At 48.8% G+C, this 15,173-nt stretch overlaps 7 protein-coding genes across 7 annotated transcripts; 3 read left to right on the plus strand and 4 right to left on the minus strand.

Annotated features, from left to right (window-relative positions):
- Window positions 1-370: 370 nt before the first annotated feature.
- On the minus strand, window positions 371-2,608 carry N7457_001053 (uncharacterized protein; the record flags this gene model as incomplete). The annotated part of the gene is made up of 1 exon (XM_057172099.1): window positions 371-2,608. One exon carries the CDS (start codon window positions 2,606-2,608, stop codon window positions 371-373), a length of 2,238 nt encoding a protein of 745 aa, XP_057036002.1.
- Window positions 2,609-3,269: 661 nt separating this feature from the next.
- On the minus strand, window positions 3,270-4,302 carry N7457_001054 (aldo/keto reductase; the record flags this gene model as incomplete). The annotated part of the gene is made up of 3 exons (XM_057172100.1): window positions 3,270-3,816; window positions 3,884-4,164; window positions 4,240-4,302. 3 exons carry the CDS (start codon window positions 4,300-4,302, stop codon window positions 3,270-3,272), a joined length of 891 nt encoding a protein of 296 aa, XP_057036003.1.
- A 245-nt stretch (window positions 4,303-4,547) lies between these two features.
- Window positions 4,548-6,762, plus strand: N7457_001055 (uncharacterized protein; the record flags this gene model as incomplete). The annotated part of the gene is made up of 5 exons (XM_057172101.1): window positions 4,548-4,999; window positions 5,101-5,131; window positions 5,192-5,342; window positions 5,395-6,500; window positions 6,562-6,762. The coding sequence occupies 5 exons, from the start codon at window positions 4,548-4,550 to the stop codon at window positions 6,760-6,762; spliced, it is 1,941 nt and encodes a 646-aa protein (XP_057036004.1).
- A 416-nt stretch (window positions 6,763-7,178) lies between these two features.
- N7457_001056 (uncharacterized protein) lies at window positions 7,179-8,330 on the minus strand (the record flags this gene model as incomplete). The annotated part of the gene is made up of 7 exons (XM_057172102.1): window positions 7,179-7,288; window positions 7,346-7,663; window positions 7,717-7,731; window positions 7,816-7,829; window positions 7,891-7,925; window positions 8,030-8,049; window positions 8,291-8,330. The coding sequence occupies 7 exons, from the start codon at window positions 8,328-8,330 to the stop codon at window positions 7,179-7,181; spliced, it is 552 nt and encodes a 183-aa protein (XP_057036005.1).
- Window positions 8,331-9,010: 680 nt separating this feature from the next.
- Window positions 9,011-10,711, minus strand: N7457_001057 (WD domain protein; the record flags this gene model as incomplete). The annotated part of the gene is made up of 2 exons (XM_057172103.1): window positions 9,011-10,478; window positions 10,548-10,711. 2 exons carry the CDS (start codon window positions 10,709-10,711, stop codon window positions 9,011-9,013), a joined length of 1,632 nt encoding a protein of 543 aa, XP_057036006.1.
- A 286-nt stretch (window positions 10,712-10,997) lies between these two features.
- Window positions 10,998-13,040, plus strand: N7457_001058 (SAE2 C-terminal domain-containing protein; the record flags this gene model as incomplete). The annotated part of the gene is made up of 1 exon (XM_057172104.1): window positions 10,998-13,040. The coding sequence occupies one exon, from the start codon at window positions 10,998-11,000 to the stop codon at window positions 13,038-13,040; it is 2,043 nt and encodes a 680-aa protein (XP_057036007.1).
- Window positions 13,041-13,728: 688 nt separating this feature from the next.
- N7457_001059 (peroxisomal membrane protein PEX16) lies at window positions 13,729-15,052 on the plus strand (the record flags this gene model as incomplete). The annotated part of the gene is made up of 4 exons (XM_057172105.1): window positions 13,729-13,882; window positions 13,942-13,977; window positions 14,031-14,871; window positions 14,929-15,052. 4 exons carry the CDS (start codon window positions 13,729-13,731, stop codon window positions 15,050-15,052), a joined length of 1,155 nt encoding a protein of 384 aa, XP_057036008.1.
- Window positions 15,053-15,173: the final 121 nt, after the last annotated feature.

Genomic DNA, 15,173 nt, shown 5'->3' on the forward strand with positions numbered 1-15,173 from the left:
GCCCACGATTGAGCGCTTATAATGTCTCGTACTATGGTTTCAGTGGAATGTTTTTGACACGGTTGTAGATTTTGGGGGTTTTTTTGGAAGACTTGAATTGAAGTCCAGCAAATGCACTTTGCATCTACGTTTACATCTCAGTTGCGCACATATAATGTCAGAGTAGTTCCATCTTTTGAGAAAAGGATGTTTTCATCTGCGTGTCCCGTGGTATATTCGAATCTTGCAAATAGCTACATGAAGATCCAGGGCTCGTGGTATCATGAGGAAAAGATAAAAATGGAGATAAAACACAAAGATGTGTGCGAAGAGAACAAGACACTCCGAGTCCCGCAGGACAAGAAGAGACAAAAATGATGTGAGGCATTGATCAAAGACCAAGTCGCCCGTTCCACTCCACTCGTTCTTTCGAGCACCACTCTTTCAGGAGGGACCAGCCGAACCGAACCACTTCGATAGGCGGGGTAGTACCACCAAGCGGTAGGAAATAGCTTCCAGCGTAGTCACCAGCCTTGAGAACGGTTTGGCCTCGCTCGGAGTAATTCCGGGATCTCTGAGACCAGATTTTGGGAAACTCACGGCCAAGGAAGTCTTCAGAGAGACCCCGGGTGCCCTCTAGCCACAGTCGTTGAGAATCCTTATAGGACTCGGGAAGTCGGGTCTTTAAATCTGAGAACTCCTTCCTACTTTTCTTGTTTTCATCTGATAGGCCTGCGTTGCTATCGCTCCCAGGCGTGGGAACTGGGGGGTATTCTCCAGGGATTGGGGTTATGGCAAGGCGTTCAAGATCGAGAGTGTGAATGGCAGTAAAGGAGATGGCCCCGAGGAGCAGGCAAAGGCTGTTCAGTGCCGGATACGGTAAACTGTTCTTCTTGACCACACGCCAGTATGGCACAATCGACAGCCATGTTGAAGAATCCCCAATCTGGCGCGATGAAGCCTTGGCCTGGTCGTTCGCCACAAAAGCCATAATAAATGAAAGCAATGCCTCGATGGCAGTCACAACGGCCAGCTTTTCATCAGTAGCCGAAGTTCCATTCCTGGAGGTATGGCGCTCTGCGGCATGTTTCAGTTCACGACCGATGTTCGCGAATCTTTGCCACTCATCCCACCACGCCTGCCGTTCGTTGCGCGTGCGGCCATCTGCCTGCGTCGGAGAAGCTTTCGTGGCCGGCCCAGGCTCAACGGAATGACGTTTATTAGCGAGATGAGGAGTTTTGCCATCGGTCACTCCAAGATCGCTCCGACGAGCTGACAGAGGTTTCAAGTCCTTCACGGGTGTGATGGAAGTCGCTTTGGTTTTTTCATGTGCAATTGAATGGGATGTCACGTTTAGTTGAGCTACAGGCGTTCGAGGTTTTTCGGGAAATCCTTTTGGCTCTTTGAACCGATCACCTTGAAAATCAAGGGCTTCATTGCTTTCATGCTTCTTGCCTTTCGAATCCCCAGATGAAGCGTTCCCGCGGGATGAAACAGGATCCCCTCCTTTCTTTTTGGTATGGGAAACATCACCTCGATCTGTATCCTGGCTGGCCGGTGAATCTGACCGATGTGCTTTTCTTTTACCGGAAAATTTAAGTAGAGCCTCGACGCGCTTTCGGTTTGCTCTCCCATAACGCAGTTTGGCGATTAGTTGCATGCTTTGCTGGCTGGCCCGGATCTGGTCTCCTGTATGTTCATGGGAATTAGAATCTCTCGCAGGCAACGCCTTTTCAGCTCGACTACTACGAGATGGCGAGCAGTTCTCAAGACGGGCCAGTTCCCTTTCAATGTCTGGTGGGAGGGTAGGAGACAGTAAGCGTGGAAGTCTAGGTCCACTCGAAGTTGGTGGGAGGGTGGGCGACAGAAGTGCAGGTAGCTTAGGGGAATGCAATTTTGAAGGGCTGGACTCTCGCCGAGTTTCTTTCTCAGGAGACAATCGCGGTCTTTTGGTCGGGTATACTTCAGGCTTCTTGGTTCCTAAAGAGTTGGGCAATTCAAGTTCCGATCCAGATGACCGTTTCTGGCCCGCTCTTTCGGGAGAGAGACGTGGGTGCGGTTTTGACGGCATCCGAAGCATTTTAGACTTGTCGCTGTTCTTGGATGGGCCCAAAAACATGGACTGTCCTCTTTCCTCGGAACTTATAGCGCTTGATGCACCTCGGATACTCGCTTCGCGGCCCATGGGGGATGCAGCAGCGCCACTTGTCTTTTGAGACTTGTAGTCCTTGAGACTGATCTTCTTTTTAGTCACAGGTTCTCTTTGACTTTCTCCAGCGCTTGGAGCCGTCGGTCGATCGACCATCATGCGGCCCGTCTCGTCCGACCAATCCCCAACAGCTAGAAGCAACGAATCTGTGTCGTGGTGTGTCAAGAAGGTCATGTACTGTAGTTGCTGCTCCTCCAAACCGAACGGCCTATCATGTCCCACGGCCCAATTGTTGACGGATCGGTTCCCCAGATTGAAAGGCGTTTTGGTTGGAAATGTGAGCAGATAAGGAACAGGGGGGAGGACTTCGTCGGAGAGGCGCTGCAATCGTTGGTCAAGCGCTTCACGGTCCGACGTGGAGGAACTCGCAGCTGGAGGGTTTGTAGTGATGTGGGAATAGCGTTTCTCGTTCACCGACATCGCAGTTTGCTGGAGTCACGACACAATCTTCCACCAAAGATGCCAGTATCACACGCGCTTCCCTCAAAGACCAGGCCGAAGGGTGTCGCCAAGGCCAGTTTCTCTGGTCGCTATAGTGGACTGCGCGTAACATTCAAAGCATTGAGGATAAGTCGAGAGATACCGATGTACAGGATCCGGCCTTGTTCAGAAGCCGAATAATCAGGGCATCCTATCACTGTCGCGCGTGGGGGAGGTATGATCCCATAACCCTGAGATTCCGAAGCCACGCAATTAGGAGTTGAGAATAGCGAGCCTTGTAGCAGGAGCAAAAAAAATACAGGTGATTTCACAGTGAGAGAATGACCTTTTTGCATAAAGGAGCGAGAGATGGGAAATGTCCCCGAACAGCATGAAAGAGACAGCTGAATTGGAGAAGGTTACGTTAGGTCTGTTACGGTGCCTGTTGCTTATCGGCTTATCGTTACCACGTATGTAATTTCATGACGGATACATACAAGCCCTGACGTACCCAAGTCGGTATTTATATAAGTAGATAGGTATCCTGATCCTTCGAGGGAATCGTCCATACTATTTTCCGAACACATACATACATAATGTAGGTAGGAGCAAACATCCATGGATCTCTTGCTCTGGACGGATTCCTTGGCGCCTCAAACACCTAGGAACGATCGTCCTCGGCAAACTTTTCACGCCAAAATGCACGATAATGTTTCTGCTTCCCGATATTGGAGATCTCGTCGATCTCTGGAGGTGTCAGGTTGAATGTAAATACGCGCAAATAGTTGCTTAAACGGGATTCTTTGCCACTGGTGGTGATGGCCACACAGCCACGGTCGATAATCCAGCGAAGCAGCACCTCAGACTGGCTGACTGCATATTTGGTGGCCAAGGAAGAAAGCAACGGGTCCAATGGCCCGCCTTGCGCCCGAGTGGCAGGAGTGAGCCCCCCATAACTAACGGTTTTGATACCTTTGCTCTCTTGGTAGGGGACAAGATCTCCATGTTGAAGGTAAGGGTGAAACTCAATCTGATTGACGGATGGCACAACTTTAGCGGTCTTGAGAATGATTTCCAAGTCTTTTTGTAGGAAATTTGACACCCCAATAGACCGTGCTTTCCCAGATGCCTTAACTTGCTCCATAGTAGCCCAGGCAGCTTGAAGTTCTTCCTCCGTCTTTGCAAAATATGGAGCATGGATCAGATATCTGCGCTAGTAGTCAGAATGTATTCTCGGGCGAGCTATCGGCCACATCGCATTGGGAGTTCACTTACAGGTCTACAAAATCAAGCCGAAGCTTTTCGAGACTGGTATCAATGGCCTGGGTGATGTCGGCGATATTGGTGATGACCTTAGTCGTCACAATAAGTTCTTCGCGAGGCACTCTGCTCTCTTCAATCGCTTGTCCCAGTTCCTCCTCAGTCCGGTAGACTTCAGCTCCATCGAGATGGTGATACCCTAGCTTCGTTGCGGTCTTAATGGATTCAACCAACTCAAGGTTCACACTGCTATCCTCCGAACGCTTATACCATACGGTTCCGGTGCCATATCCAAGCTATATATGTCAGAGAAGATTTGATCCATCTATAGATATCGATAGGTGTATGAGAAATCCTGAGGAGTGACTCACGATAGGAACCGAGGTACCGTCGTTGAGATTCAATGTTGGGATAGATGAAACGGTGCTTGCCATGATCAGGTTGCCAATGAGATAATTATGAGGTGTGTTAGTGTTGGAGAAAATGTACTCACAAGCTTCCATTGGGGTTATTTTATGGAATCCTGCAACCTTGGCAGCCCTCCCCCGCCCCTGGAGCCCCGATGCGATTAATAATGTTCCATTATGTCATTTCTGATTCAGCGTCGCGTCGGGACCACTCAAATAGCTCTACTTCATTCCGAGGCCAGAACATTCATCTTTGACCTGGACTTATCTCTATGAACTTTCGTGTGCTTGCGTGTTCCAGAAATCGGTATATGTTTCCACGGCCCAAGCTTCGGCCGTCGGTTCGGATTCGTTTAAACCAAATGGCATCGCATCTTTCCACTGCTGGGATCTCCCTGGCTGAGCTGCCGAAATCAAATGTGTTCACATCTAAACTGCCCGCTGATCCAGCTTTTGATACACCAGAATCATCGCATGAGGCGCCACGGGAAACCTTAGGACCTCGGATGGTCAAAGGGGCTCTGTTCACTTATGTACGCCCGGAGCGGACTGATGAACCGGAGTTGCTGAGCGTCAGTGCGAAGGCGCTGGCAGACCTGGGATTAAAGCCAGGCGAAGAGCAAACACCGCAATTCCAGGCTTTAGTTGCCGGGAACAAGATTTGGTGGAACGAGGAACAGGGCGGTATCTACCCATGGGCTCAGTGTTATGGAGGTCAGCAGCAGTATGGTCATGCACGAGGAATCTAAACTAATCTATACAGGCTGGCAATTGTAAGCCATCGAAGGAGCTCAAGATACATTGTTCCAAGCTGACAATATGCAGCGGTTCGTGGGCTGGACAACTTGGAGACGGGGTAAGGTGATGTACAGATGAGGCCTCGCCTTGGTAGAAATACTAATTACGGACAAATCAGCGTGCGATTAGTCTCTTTGAATGCACTAACCCAGAGACAAACAAGCGATATGAGCTGCAGTTGAAAGGAGCAGGGAAAACACCTTATTCACGTTTCGCAGACGGTAAAGCTGTGCTCCGGTCAAGTATCCGTGAATATGTGGTCTCAGAAGGTACATCTGCTCGAAAATCGAGAGAAGATAATTTTTGCTGAAACCTTTCCAGCTCTCTCCGCTCTTGGTATACCAACCACTCGGGCACTCTCCCTCACCTCAGTCCCCAATGCTAAGGTATTGCGAGAGCGTCTTGAGCCGGGAGCAATTGTTGCTAGGTTTGCTGAGACTTGGTTAAGAATTGGCACATTTGATCTCCTTCGCGTTCGCGGAGATCGTGAACTGACCAGAAAGCTTGCGACATATGTCGCAGAAGACGTTTTTGGTGGGTGGGAGTCTCTTCCTTCCATTATATCTCTGGGTGACCAAAAGTCCTCTGCACAAGTTGATAATCCTCAAAGGGACATCCCTGGGAACGAGGTTCAAGAACACCAAGATGTACAGGAGAATCGATTTGCGAGACTATACCGAGAAATTGCTCGTCGCAACGCGAAGACAGTTGCCGCGTGGCAAAGCTATGGTTTCATGAACGGTGTGCTTAACTCCGACAACACGTCAATCTATGGTCTGTCGTTAGACTTCGGCCCGTTTGCGTTTATGGATAATTTTGATCCGCAGTACACCCCGAACCACGATGATCATATGCTGCGATATTCTTATCGCAACCAGCCCAGCATCATATGGTGGAATTTGGTTCGGCTTGGAGAATCTTTGGGAGAGCTGATCGGGGCAGGAAATCGTGTTGACGACGAAAATTTCGTGAACGATGGAGTGACGGAGGAATTTGAACCGGAACTCATTCAACGTGCGGAGAAGATCATCGACCGTGTGGGCGAGGAATATAAAGAGGTATTCCTCAACGAATACAAGCGATTGATGAGCAAGAGGCTAGGACTCAAAACACAGGTCGATTCAGACTTCCAAAGTCTCTTTTCAGAGATGTTGGACACCCTTGAAGCACTTGAACTGGATTTCAATCACTTCTTCCGCCGGCTTTCGGGACTCCCGATATCGAAGTTGGAGACCATCGAGTCCCGAAAGGAAGCAGCCTCGGTGTTCTTCCACGCTGAAGGCTTCGGTGGAATTGGGTACACCGATGCTTCAGCCAGAGATCGGATTGCAAACTGGCTTGATAGCTGGCGGGCTCGCATTCTAGAGGATTGGGGTCCCGCAAATGACCGGGAAAGACAAATATCCATGAAATCCGTCAACCCAAACGTAGGTCTTTGTTGGATTTGCTTGTTAGGAGCCCATTTTAAATTTACTAATGATGGCTCAGTTTGTGCCTCGAGGGTGGATTCTTGATGAAGTCATTGAGCGTGTTGAGCGCAAGGGCGACCGAGATATTCTGGGCCGGATCATGCAAATGTCTCTGGACCCGTTCAAAGATGAATGGGGTCTGGACAAGGACGAAGAAGAGCGTTTCTGCGGAGATGTCCCCAAGTATAAGAGGGCTATGATGTGCAGTTGCAGCTCATAATCAAGCCACCCTTGGACGTGTGCTATATGGATGACATTGTGGTACACTCTTTATAGAATGTGTCGGGAATTGACGATTGCATCCATCGAATACAGCCTGTCGACCATGCTAATCTGCACAAGCCCAGAGGGTTCAAACGGGCAAATACTACGGAGTAAGTATTTGCAAAGTTTCCTACTTCAAATTGTGTACGCGTTATCATAAAACTCGGGGGATGATCCAATAACCCGAGATAGGTAGGTAGGCAGCATCAAAAGCTAGATCATGTCGACCTTGTCAGGCGTTGATCTCTAATCATACATTTTCAGGACAAAAAAAGAGAAATTCGTTTCGTGCATGCATGAAAAATGACATCCAACCCCATGGGAACTGCAGAAAGATGTTGACCAAAAGAGCAATGCAATTGATGGGACACCTTAGTTGGGGCAGGCAGACTGAACGTGGCCAGGCTGCTTGCACTTGTAGCACATGCGCTCACCCTTGGCCTCAGTAGGGCAGTCGCGAGAGACATGGCCGACCTCGCCGCCTAATGATGAGTTAGCAGCACGTTCCAATGAATATATCGAGTACCCGAGATACTAACAGTTGTAGCACTTCTGGCCCTGGGTACAATCACGGGCCATGTGGCCGAAGCCACCGCAGGAGTAGCAGGTCTGTTGACGACCGCCGGCACCACCGGGACCACCAAAGCCACCGCCGTAGCCACCACCGTAGCCACCACCGTAGTTACCACCCTGGGAGCAGTTGCGCGCGATGTGGCCAACTTGTCCGCACTTGTAGCACTCTTGGGAACCACCGCTGTAGTTGCTGTCGCCGCCTTGGGGGCATTCGCGGGAAAGATGTCCGGTCTGGCCACATCGATAGCACGATTTCTCCTTGGCGGGCTCCTGGCATTCGCGGCCTTTCGAAATATTAGTCAAGTCACAAATTTTGCGATGATCAACTTCGACCTACTCAAGTGACCCTGGCCTATCATCGTAATTGATCTGATTAGCAACAGTCCAACAACCAGTCCAGATGTCTAATCATGAACACTTTTGGAGATCAGCATACCACCACAGTTATAGCTATTGAAAGAGTGGATCAGCATTTGAAACAACAATTCAGAGAAGGTTGAGAATGATTTACCAGGTAGGGTTTCCCTTCTTGGGGCAATCCTTAGCCTAGAAAAAGCAAATAAGCTTCATATCTTGGAGAATTTGGGTTGATATTCAACGGCGCAAGAAATCCACGGAGATGTGGAACTTCAAGGCAAGGATGTAATTACCTGGTGAGAGGCCTCGCCGCCTGTGAGGAAAAAAAGTTAGAGAGGAAAAAAGAGAGAAAAAACCTCCTCCAAGTATCCAACGAGAGAAAAACAGGGGTAGAAAGGATCATGCATCTCAATCGCACATTATGTGCAATCAAGTCTATATTCATTCCAGTGCCATAAGCTTGTAAGGAAGTGAATATGACGTATTTCCAGGATCCTTTCTTTCCTATACAAATTGACCAATGCTTGCGAGTCCAGAAGTGTAATGAGACTTACAGTTGAAGCAGCCACCACGTCCAGCAGGAGGGAAATCCATGATGAAGAATAGAGGGGGGAAGGGGGAGTTGTTTTTCTAAAAAAAAGAAAAGAAAGAGAGTAAAGATGAAGAAGAGAAGAGTCTGACTGAAAAATAATATTGTAGTGCGGGGGAGAAATCTTCCCGCAAAGCTGACCGCCCTAGAGAGAGGGTGTCTTCGTTTTCCTTTCTGAAGAGGGAGCGAGTGGTTTTTTTCCCCCTTCCTTTTTCGCTTCTGCTTTCTTTGTTCTTCTCGTTCTCAGCTATGCTCGATCACTACCGGTGGATCCGTTATAGTATGAGTCGGAACCCATCATGACTCAGAGCATGCGATCGCATGTTTTTTTTTGGATCTTTCAAGTTCTCCATGTTGCTACATACAGGCCAGGCCTACATGTAGGTGTTGGGGGATAGGAGGGTTGAGTCCTTTGAAGAATCCGGGTGAAGTTCCCTCAAAAGGACTGAAGAGATGGAAGTGAAATAAGACAACACAAAGGACCATCGCCACTTTTATAGAATCCCTGTTCGGCCAGGGTCCCCAGTCCAAGTGGGTTGAGTACCTTGTGCTACCCCTCGACCACCGACCTCGGCGCTAAATCCTATGTCACAGGCCTTGCGCTATGATGGGCCTTAGTTTTGGTGTTTGGCTGGGAAAGAAAAGAATTGGCATACCTCATTTGTCATGCCCTTGAGTCGGAATCTTAGGTGAAGTCGTAACACTCAAGTAACTGCATGCCCCCGATTTTTTCTCGAAGGAGAAGTACGCGTTCGTCGTCAAACCCGATGTATCCTGGCATTCGAGACATTTCTTGTCGGATGCTGGGATTACAGCAGATCGTATCCGGCACAAGCCCCTGGTCCAACTCCCCAGCCTGCTTATTTCCGGGGTTGAGCTGAACACTGTTCTCGTCTTTCAGAGTTTTGCGGTTGCCTAAAGAAGATAGTGCCATCTCTAGCTCCCAAATTCGAATCTCATCTCCTCGGGAGCTTACCGAGACAGCTTTCCCACGATTAGTCACTTGAACAGCAGATACGGAAGAGGTATGGCCCCAAAGCCGCTTTCCAGCTTGGACGAATAAACTCTCGGTGGTAGATACCACAAGGTACATCGACAGCGTGTTATCGGCATGTGAGGTTAGCAAATATGGATGGGAGTAGGACATGGAGGTTGGCGGCTTCTGGTGTAAAATCGATGGTGCCCCGAGGGCAATAGGGGATTCTAGATCGTCAACTGACTCAGCTGCGAAAGATCGCCTCTTTCCAAATTGCAATGGTCTCAAGCCATGTTGGGCATCCACTGTCGTAGCCAACCGCGAATCAAGTTGTTGGCCATCTGTTCCTAGACGTAATTCTTGAATTCCCAAAGACCACCCACAGCCAATGTGGAAGAAGCTATACACAATAGTAGCAACGATGCCAAAGGGCGAAACTCTGAGGGACAGCGTCATGGGTGGAACGATATTATCTGCTTTGAGAGATGCAAGCTGACGGGGCTTAGGCTTAGAGGTATCGGCGGCTCTCAAAACCTGGTGACTGTCACATCGCAGATTGTATAATGTCAAAGCTTTGTGCTGAGATACTACCATTAGGTACGGCGATGAAAGAGTCATTGCTGTTATGGCAGCATCAGAGGAGCCGACATGAGAGGACTGCAATTCTAGCTCCGATGTTCGAAGATTCAAGACGAAGAGACTGAAGTGGCCATTTTCCAGTCCAACTGAGATCTCAATCTTGTCTTGGATATGGCTCACTGCCAGAGCGGTTGGGGCCACATCTGGTGACAAAACGACACTTGCTAGACAACGCGCCGAGTCCCTTGTGGCCCAAGCACGGAGCCCGTAGTCCGAGTCCACCGTGAAGACAACCCCAGCACAGAACTTGACTAGCGTAGGAGGGCATGGCGGTTGCAGGAACTCAATCTCAGTCAACCGACATAAACCTTTGGACCAATTATGCCGGAGTCGGTACTGCCGTTTCCAATTGCCCTCCTGTAACAGGTGCTCATGATCAAACCACGTTGCAACCTTAGGTGAATAATCTGCCTTGACTGGAATAGTTTTGCGTCTGGAGTTTGCAAGCCGGCGAGCACGAGGTCGTACCCATTGCGAGTAATATTGCCTTTTCCATAGCTCGGAGTCTCCACCAAGGGCATGGAAACGATGGGACAACCTGTTTATGACAGTAAGTCAGCGAAACTGTGAAGAGCATATGATACCAAAGACAAGAGATTCAGTGTACCTTTGACACACGTTTAAAGATGGGACTGGTAGAAATGAGAGGATATGGAGGAGTAGCTCATTGCTTAAACGAGATAGACGATCAACAGGCCCAACATTGGTTCGAGTACATAGACGCTTTTGCCGTACATTAGGGTCATAATTGTCTCTGTCTCGTTTTGACATTATGTCTCAAGCTAAGGGTACACAAGGGGCTTATCAAAGTTGATCAGAGAGCTCATTGTGGACGCCCGGAGTGACACTGAGCAAAAGTGGAGGGTCACTGGAGGTGGAGTTGACTGTGGGAGATCCTTATCACAGATAAGCTCACGTGTGCTAATTTGGTTTTGACGCGTCTTCGCGTTAAGGTTGTGTCTCTCCACGGGACGTCGACGGCTTTGAAATCACTCCAACCTTTGTCTCATAACCCGACTCATCACTCAATAGTAAAGCAGAGAATCCACTCCGTACAATGGAAGTTATCAAAGAGCTCCAGGCTGCCATGGCAACTGCTTATGAGGTCTCCTTCGAGAATGCCTACAAGCACATGAAACTACATATTGATGCGCTTGTCAAAGAGGCAGAAATTAAAGAGTCATTGTCTCTCCAAAAGGATATCAAAATCCAGCAGCTTCAGCATGATATCGCCGTACTCCAGAGTGAGCTACAACAGTATGAGGTTAATCCACGGGATCTTGAACTTCCCCGGAGATACGCCAATCTGGAGACTGATTTCGATCCGAAAAGCCTATGGGCGAATATCCTGGAAGATGATCATCCCCAAATCCAGAACTACCAGAAACGAGTCGAGGCCAAATACACTGCGCTCTATACAAATTTACAGACATTCATCCAAACTTGGGCCGGTCTCAAATCCCGGGTGTTGCAGCATAAAAAAAAGCTACGACGATGGGATCAGCAACTAGAGCGCGAAGAATTTTCACTCGTTCTCAATGGTCAACCAGTCAAATTTCGCAGAGTGCTAAGTTCCACTTCTGAGCATGTTGACAAACAACACTCGCAGGCCACCCATAGCTCCTCCAGGAAGCGTCCAAGAGAGGAGTGCCCAGATTTCCCAGTCATGAATGTCAGACCATCACCCAAGAGGACCAGTGCAGATGAGGTGAACGCAGCCGTGAAAGCTGAAGATGATAAGCGAAGAACAGCACATATCCTAACACCAGAGCCAGCACTTATTCAGTCTACGTCCCCTCTATCTGGTTCAGAACCCTCCGATTCTTCCGGGATAAATGTCATTCTGCCTGATGTCCACCCGCAGCCGACGAGCCAGAGGCTTTCACCGAAAGTTTCCGGTAGGAATACTGTCGCCAGCCAGCAGGCAGACATGGGCTCAAAGTGCTTTGCGGTTGTCAAAAATGAGATGTTATCATCAAGTCCAATTCAACATCTTGTGGGCCACAGTGAGCGGCCATTTGAGAGCACACAAGATCTCGACGAGATAGGTGACACAATACGAACACCCATGAAACCAAAACCCCGCCGAGATGTCTATTTTGCGAACACTTGGGATTCGGAGAAAACTACAAATGATGTACATCACTCAAAGGGCGTTCCACCAGGCCAGCAAATATCCCAACAATCAACCATACTCCAACCAGCTAACGACAATACACGCCTAGCCAAATTCTCCACGCCAGTGTCTTGCTCGAAAAGCCTCGGAGATTTGGAGCGACGTGGTATACCAGCCCTGGCCGAAGACGGTGATGATGCGACATACTCACAATTGTCTGAAAGAATTAGCTCCAATATCAATTCTCGACCGCCGAACGCCAACTTCAAGTGTGAGATCGCACAGAAGCGTCTAGAAAATCTTCTAGAACGATCAGCACCCTCAAAATCACCACTTCCTTCTTCAACTAAACTTTCCATATCAAATTCAACGAGTACCAATCGGACACCCCAGTGTGATCAAACGACTATGGAGACATCGAGTCAAATGGCCCCTAATATAGATCCCAATGACGAACCTTTCAGGGCAAGACCTCTTCGTTGCCTCGGGTTGGAACACTTCAAAATCAACCCAGTTAGAAATGAAGGGCTTGATTATGCATATGATACAGTTGTTCGGAGAAAGGACGACCGTAAATGCATATCAGGCTGTACTCGCCCAGGATGCTGTGGGGATCGGTTCCGAGGTATGGCCCGTCTTGGGGGTCTCCCTAGTAAGCTTGGAACGGAACAAGAAGAAGATGGGGAGATTCTCCGAGAATTCATGGGAGATAATCTACAATTACTTCAAAATTTGAGCGAAACGGAACGCGATCACCTCCTAGTGGAAGCGAAGGCGAGAGTCTTGGCCAACAAGTATGGACGACATCGACATACTCACCAGCGGGCTCAATCTCCTCCTGGGTTCTGGCGCACTGACATGCCAGACACACAAGAGGTGGAAGATGATCGTGAAGCTGCGCAGAGACTTGAGCGAGAGAAAGTGGAAGAGCGATATCGAGAAGCCATGCGTCCTGGAGGAATATGGACATGGGCAGATGAATAAAACAGGCTGGGTGTAGGGGCTGGCCCCAAATATTTGGATATTTAGACCTCATGGTGTCAATTAGGGAACGAAAGCTATGATTTGATGTGTACTTTATGTTCACATTGATGTTTTATGTTGTACATTAGGTACATTGTAACAGCGACTGACTACCTACATGTACCTACCTAGGTACATAGGTAGGCACCTTATGTAGGTAGTAGGGTAAACTGCCCCCCCCCCCCCCCCCCCCTCCTTTTTTTCATGAGAACTGTCAAGGGATTTCGCATCATTTCCCAGTTGAGCACAGTCCTCCTTATGGGGCTTGTCTGAAATAACATGAGGTCGATGGTATTTTCAACCTCCTTTCTCAACAGCCTATTGAACTGTTGTTCCAACTGTCTTTCAACTGTGTTTATACCTGCCAGTTCCAATGCCAAATGACTACATCTTCCTTTCTTGTATACAATGATGATTTTTTAAATCAGCCACTAAAATTCCAGTTCAAATTGCTGGGGTTGACAGCGAAGGAATCCTCAATGCATGTATGATATATGATGTAGGATGTAGGGATGTAGGGTGTAGCCAGATGGTCAGTGCTTTTCAAACCGAACCTCGGCCCGGCAAATGCGGGACCACGTGCCCCCTACTACCTCATCCTCCCCGGATCTCGTCTCCCCCAGCTATCTCGCCATGCTGAAAAATAAAGATGGAATCCGTTCGCAATACTGCAAATTCAATACCCCAGGCGGCCTTACAACCATCCAAATGGCTTTCGATATATGAGGACTTTGTGACCAAGAATGCCAGTTCGGTTGGTCAAGTCGAGTCTGCGCTGAGGTCCTTGACTTATATCATCCCAGGTAAGTCTTCCTTCGGGACATTTCGGCTGTTGGACGTTTTAACGATTCTGGCTCACTAGGACGATACCGTGAATCGGAGATACCCTCAGAATGCGGTGAGTGTAACATTGCACTTATACTTGAGCGCGATTGCTAATAACCCTTTCAGTACACTCCGGTGTCCAGCTGTTATCCTTATACCATGATTCTCTTGTTTCGCGAGTTATTGATCAGCTTCCACTGACTGTTCCTCGGCTGCCCCCCACTCCCCATTCCCGGTATACCAAATATTGGACATCTCGTTCCTCCTTGTATCACCGAGTAGCGCTTGCGCTACAAATGCTCCAATACACCGAGCTTCTCTGGGAAATGGCGGCGCGAAGGCGCGGCCAGAAAACACGTTGGCGCGTGGTTGTCTTTATCGAATTTGCCAAAGCAGTCTGCCGCTTGCTTCTTCTGCGATTGACCAATTCCAGGCCCCTCGTCAGCCCTCCACTCCCAGAGCGCGAGGTAGATCCAAGAACGACAGAAGAGCAGGATCATCAGGGAAACTGGAATGGAATGGACACACCGATGAGTGAGCGTTCTTCAGACTTGAGCTGGACGATGCCTCGTACGGGAATGTCGCTTCCGTCTCTACCCGATGTTAAAGACGTGTCGAATTATCTCATCTCCAAAGTTCTCACGGCGGATGATATCAAACCCCCAAAAGCACTTCTTCACCGGGCAACTGGGCAAGGGCAAGTAGCTGAAATCCTGTACATTCTTCGACCTGTCGTCTACGCGATGGCAATGCAAAAATGGAGTGGTGACAAGCGAAGCTGGCGGCCGTGGCTCATTGGATTCGGGATGGAGTATGGCTGCCGCCAACTCGCAAAGCGTGACTTCCGCGAAAGGGTCGCTGGTGGTCTTCGAGGACTGACGGGTCTTGAACGAGAGGAACTGAAGAAGCGTGGGTGGTCAATGGGTTGGTGGATCATGCGAGGCGCATTCTATGAAAACATCACCAAGTAAGGATCCCTGCTGACTCTTGAGTTGCGTTTTCAAAAATTAACAGTGTGAAACAGGTCCTGGCTACACAGTGTAACTAGCAAGATGAACGGCAAGCCATTATTGGACTTGGTGGGCACCGTTGTCGAAGACTATGAATATCTCTGGGACAACTTTTACTTTTCGACTGCCACGCTGTGAATGTCCATGGATGTGCTCAGATATCCTTCACCCATGATACCCATATTTCTGTGCATGATTCTTTTCTCTTTCTTTCTTCATTCACGACATTTGCAGTCCGGCAATTTCTCTTTCTTCTCCT

The sequence above is a fragment of the Penicillium paradoxum genome, assembly GCF_028828445.1.
Source record: "Penicillium paradoxum strain IBT 22861 chromosome Unknown utg000002l_segment0_segment0, whole genome shotgun sequence".
NCBI lineage: Eukaryota > Fungi > Ascomycota > Eurotiomycetes > Eurotiales > Aspergillaceae > Penicillium > Penicillium paradoxum.